We start from the raw sequence: 6,067 nt of genomic DNA on the forward strand, positions 1-6,067 counted from the left end.
ATATTCCTCCATCATTAACACGCTGGGAGGCTTTAATCGCTCAGGGGAAGTTTTCCAACCATTCCTGCGGATGGATGAGTCCTTCAAGGTGCACCTCTCCCAGGTGTGTTATCCCAGCAGCTCCTCTAATTTAAAGGTTTGGATCGGCTGTCATTGGTCTGGCAGATAAACAGCGCTCCTTTCACTCACTGACGCCACTTGAGAGGTCGTTTGAATAACAACATGAGGATGATTAACGTTTGAGCTGCTCAGGGACCTCACATCATGAGACAACACCAGATCAGAGTCTTTCATGTGGGATTAACTGCAGACTTGTTTGTGCTGCCTTCACGTCAAGAGAGTCACTTAACTCAATCATTGAGCTTAATCTTATCGTGCTCATCACACATCCTCACACAGAGACAGGAGGACGGGGGGGGGGGGGGTCTTTCCTGTACCGGGGCTGCAGCCAGCACGGAACATAAAGCTCCCCCATTCAGCCACTCCTCTAACAAGACATAAAAGTTAACAGGTGTTTCAGACGAGAGTAGTAGAAATGGCCAGAGACAGGCAGCAGGGAGGGGTGCTGGATTAAAGTCTTACTTTTCTTTCTTTTTTTCTCCAGAGCTGAAAAAGTTCTGCAAACGCTGCACGATATCAAACCGGTTATATCATCTGAAATCAACCTCAGAGTGCAGAATGTGTTTCTAAAGAAGTTCAATGAGACGCACATTTTTAGGGGTCAGATCGAGCAGTTGCAGGACATCCATCGAGGTTATATTTGTGAACTCATAGCCTGTGATATGATGAATCCTGAAGTGATGAAGAGGAGCAGCAGACCTGGAGCATGATGTTCTGGAGCTGCTCGCTTTATCTGCTGCGTGCCAGTGAGGGCGAATTCTGGAAGCTGGTTTGGGCCAGAAGTAAATGATAAATCACATCCGAAGTATCTACACACATGACTCAGAGTGGAAGTGGGGAGACACCCCCCCCCCCCCCCCCCCCCCCCCCCCCCCCCCCACGCACGCAGGGGGAAAAATTTCAAAACCTGTCATAAACACACCCAGGAGAGGAGGGGAAACAGAGACGTTACCACGGCAACAGGCATGTTGCTGCATCAGGCCAGATTAAAGAGGGCGGAGGAAAACGTAAGAGAGTCTAATAGGCCATTAAAGTTGATTTCTTTACTGGACAGGTGAAGCTCACAAAGAGTCTGGGGTATATTAAAGGGGGGGATCTGTCGTAGAAGATGTAGAGGAAAAAAAGAGATGATTCTGGATTTTCCCGGCAGGACGATGAGTCAGTGAACGTCTCATTTGACCTGTTTCTTGAAGTGCTCGTCCTCACCAGCAGAGGGCGCCCTCAGGCTGAACAAAGTCCATCACACTAAATGAAACAAACACATTCATATCAGGGGGGTTTCTCCTTCTCTAATCAGTCAGGTGTGTCGGTGACTTTTTAAACTGGGATTCTCTCCATGTCTCACATCTCAACAATTTAAAGAAACACGAACTCACTGACTTCAGCAGCTCGAAGTTCAATAAGTAATGAAACATGAAAGCACATGACATGTAGGAGCAGAATAAAGTGGAATAAAATCCCATGAACAGTTTGATCTATATAAAGTGTTTAGCCTTTATTCAGGGTGGACATGTTGAGATGTGGATGTTGCCTTATTGAAGGTGTATTGATCAGGTTGATATCTGAATCAGTGTGTGTCCTGTTCACATCACATGATGCTCTGATCGTCCTCTCTCTCTGTGTGTGAAACGGGCCTGCAGCTTTGTGAATGAACGCCGTGCTGCCTCTTTATGTTTTCCTCACACTTACAGCTACTTACTGCGTGTTACTCTTCCTCACAGTGTGGTAAACACAACGCAGAATTCCCCCCACATACACATAAACATTTTCTTTTTTTTTCTTTTTTTAATTCAATCAATTACAATTTCCCTCAAACATGTCTGCATTACTAACTGTGTCGCAATAGTGAAAACACTGAATTAAAATTTTAACTATGTTTTGCCAGATTGCTGTTGGAGTTTTTACAAACGCTCAATAAGTGTCATCCTCGTCCTCTCAAAGTGTAGTGAGACCACTTTGGCTGGTGTATCTGAACTGACATGTCTTATTGATTTGGTTCAAAGGTTTTCCAAGAAGACAGATGTTATTGTTCAGAAGAAGTCTCCCACAGCCATGCGTAACAGTGAGAAGCCATATGCCAGTCAACTCTCCTCTCCACACACCCAGTCACACAGGAGCTAAGAGCTAAAACAGAGTCCTTCCTTTTTCCTGAAGTCGACAACATGGTGCAGGGCCTGACTTAAATACACAGTTATCTTATATAAGAGCAAGGATGTGCAGCTTTGCTCACAGCACATTCATTTCATTCTCTCAACGATGACAGTAAATCATGTCTGAAATTTAACTCCACACACACCAGAGGTCAAGTTGACATTTAGGATGTATAGGTGATATGCAGTGGACACGGTTCACCAGCAGCCTAACGAGGACACAACCACTGACGCCACGGCAACCAGTGGTTGCATGACAACCAATCATGGCCCCACGGACAGAGCAGACGGCTGGGCTCAAGTTTTCAGCCCGGGGGGGGGGGCACTCGACAGACCTGATGTGACCTCTCCAACATAACGGTGGAGGAAGATGTTGAAAAACAGTGGAGCTGCTGCAGGAGAGTCCCAGCATGGACAGAGGATGATCTTTACAGGTAGGAGAATAATACAGAGGATGTGTGTGTGCATGAAACTGAGTGCAACATGAAGAGTTTATAAGATACCCTTGAGTTATTGATTAAGCTACAATCGGCTGTTTTCACTGAGCAAATGGCTTATTAGTGGGTAAATGTGCGACTTAAGATTGATTTAAGGCAAAGACCCCCATGCATTGTTCAACAGTTACATGAAAGGCAAAGCATATGGTGCGTGTCCGAGCAAATGTAAGTGTAATCAGACACATGATGGCACTGTCAGCTGGGGCCAATGCAAACTGACAAACTGCCTCAGCGTGAATGTGCCAGCAGGAGTAGTTTGTGTTATTGTGCAGCATGTTGTTTAGTCCGTCAGAGTGCAGGCAGATGTTTTGCTTTCACTGAAATAATTCATGCGTTACATAAACTCACAATGAGACTTTATTCTCATATAGAGCCAGGCAACACGTCAGTGCTGTCTTTACATTCATAATGCATTTTTCCTATTCAACATACGGAGTAAACACCAAAACAAAAACACAACATTAATAAAGAATCTTTTTTCTGTTCCACCTCTTGACAGATAATTAGTTTAAACCCGACACGCTGAGTGTGAACAGATGTTCTCTTTCATTCCTCTAACTCAATGTAAACAACCTATTCTATTCTGTGTCCCTCATGTTAATTATGTTCCTGTTGAATTCACACAGTAGCTGATGCTTACATTGTTAGAAGATAATACTGGCAGAGTTTCACGTCTTCCAGTTTGCTAACATTTGCTCATTGGGTTCATTCGTTCCTCGGAGCTTCTCCGTGTATTTCATGACGCTTCGACACCTCCGCTGTGTTTCTAACAAGGCCCAGATGGAATCGGAGACTACAGGCCGAGATCAAATTATTTCCCCCGGTACATCGGTGTTGGCGAGTCCTCACCTGAGTCCACAGGAGACCTCGGTTACCTGTGTCGAGCAGCACCACACGCCCCCCCTCCCGTCCCCAGGCAGGGCTATGTGGGGGAGGTGGGCTGGGGCTTGCAGTACAACCAGATGTTAAACAGTGGGACGCTGCACAGCAACATGCAAATCAAGGTACCAATGTGTACATGCTACACAAATGATCACTCTGTTGAAGAAACACATTAAATGTACAGATAAGTTAATTTATTAGCATCCTTTTTTAAATCGTTGTCTTTTATTGTGTGTATTTCTTCAAAGTTTAAAGGAGCAATCTGTAAGATATCCTCTCAGATTCTGCTCCTGAATGCTCTGGATCTGATTGGACCAGAGAAGGTAGGCGGGGCTTTGAAGGCCGTTTTGGACGCCCCTGGGTTTGCCAGATATGAGAGCAGTTATCAGGTCAACAGGTGTTGCAGCGATGGAAGCGGGCAGTGAAACTGCTTCAGATTAAAGTGACTATATCTGACCTAAACTGTCGGCTCTCAGTCATCCAGGTCATCGTACATTTTGAAGCTTGATCCAAAGATAACCGGGCTTGGTTGGTTGCAGATCTTGAGATGAGACGTCTTCAAGGTCTTCAGCCAAGTCAAGTTGCCTTTGGATCAAGATTTGAATTCATATGTTACTTTTGTTTTTTTTCTCCAGGACTGGAGATATGATTATTAAATGTCCCATAAATACAATAAAATGAACATTTTACTTTCTTCTTTTCTCTTCAGAAGACGGAGTTTCGTGCCGCGCTGGAGGACAAAGCGACTCAAAGGTTTCAGAAGTGACATTAAGACGACATCTCAACAGTCACACAGGACATGTAGCTACCTGTGTGTTGGATGTATTTTGTTTCCCTCCATCAGAATCGTATTACACGCGACAATGTGCTGTTTCAAATGTATAAGTGAGAACATCTCAGGTGTTCAGTGTTGAGTGACTCTTTGCAGGTTATCTGCTCCCTTAATTTATAATGCAACACTTCCACTCGAGCTGGAACACACACACACACCGCCTCGAGCTGCTGCTGAGAAATGAGCTCGACTCACATGGACACACTTACTGTACACAAACACACAAACAGTGACCCAAACCAACAATTTCCATGTTTTTTTCTTCTTTTTTTTAACACCTTTTAAAAAAAATATTGAATACAAAGAAACTACATTATTTCTTTTGTGTCAAATAAATGCTGGATGGTGATTTATGCCCCATTTCCCTATTATGGTAGTCCCTTTCAGTTTTTCAAAACATTCACATTTATTTTTCATGTCAATAAAAATATTAATTTGAAATGTGGGTCTGATCTGTGTGTTCATTTGTATTCCATCCATCCATTATGTATACCGCTTGTCTCTGGGCCCTTTTTTTGTTTACCTAATATATACTCTTCTTGAATAAAGTTCAACAAAAAAACGAGGACGGATGTCGCCTGTTCTGGTAACCTTAATGACTCCTCTTCCACTTTGAATGAATCAGATGAACAGGAACAAATATCAGCCCACTGAACAGGAGGTTCTTAAATTATACAGCACTTTGTAATGCAGATGCACCCTCTGTCAGTAGTTAGTGGGTCAACGGGGTTGCAATACAGGATGATACATAATGACTCAGACATTTCATTCTTTTCATTTTTTTAAATCTATGTTGTTGTTCCTGTTTGTATTAGCCTATTTTTCATTTAGTCTCTAAATTGGTTTCTGCAGCCCTTCGTGGGACCAATGTAGCGGGGAGCTTATTGATTTTTTTTCTCCATGCTTCAGGGAACGAGAACATTCGGAGAGATTGTAAACTTACACGAGCATTCCCAGGAGAAGGAAGACTCGGTAAAACACAGCAGGTAATCAAATCATTGATGGTGAGAGGAAATGAGTGAAGGCAGCCGACCCCAGCTCATTAGCAGCCACTGATCCTTTCTGAGTGTCTTCACTTCTGCAAAATGAGCAGCGACGGGGGGTGGCAGCAATACAGTATTATGTGCATATTGAGGGATATGAGTTATTTTAAAGGAGCAGAATGTAACAGTTTATCATGCCTGACTGAGTCAATCTGAGATTATAAATGAGCATTAACTTGCAGAACTATAAACTTATGTGTCACAGCATGTCAAGTTTGCGAGTCAACTTCACCTGAAGCTAAAGAAGAGGAGAAGATTCTCTCCAAAACAGACGAGTTGGTGTTGTTTTTCCAGGTCCCTCTCACCCTTCACAGGGTCACAGATGGAAGTTTGATTCCTGTGTGAGAGGCACCAGGTAATCCATCCCCCACTGCTGCAGCAATCACGTCCACTTATGTCTGGTGCAGATAACTGTAGACCTTTTTTTAACTCAGACAAAAACACAATTTTTCATATAATGAGTCACACAGACTTCCATTTCTTGAGGTCACCTGCAATTTGGTGGTAAAACCTTCACTTCGATAGGCTGCTCTCAATCTGATA

At 43.5% G+C, this 6,067-nt stretch overlaps 1 protein-coding gene across 1 annotated transcript; it reads left to right on the forward strand.

The window, feature by feature from the left end:
* The first annotated feature begins 2,634 nt into the window (after positions 1 to 2,634).
* On the forward strand, positions 2,635 to 4,992 carry spmip2 (sperm microtubule inner protein 2). Its single transcript, XM_079352899.1, has 3 exons — positions 2,635 to 2,704; positions 3,542 to 3,771; positions 4,359 to 4,992. The coding sequence occupies exons 1-3, from the start codon at positions 2,641 to 2,643 to the stop codon at positions 4,413 to 4,415; spliced, it is 351 nt and encodes a 116-aa protein (XP_079209025.1). The 5' UTR covers positions 2,635 to 2,640; the 3' UTR covers positions 4,416 to 4,992.
* The last annotated feature ends 1,075 nt before the right edge of the window (positions 4,993 to 6,067 follow it).

The sequence above is a fragment of the Symphodus melops genome (assembly GCF_947650265.1).
Source record: "Symphodus melops genome assembly, chromosome: 9".
Lineage (NCBI taxonomy): Eukaryota > Metazoa > Chordata > Actinopteri > Labriformes > Labridae > Symphodus > Symphodus melops.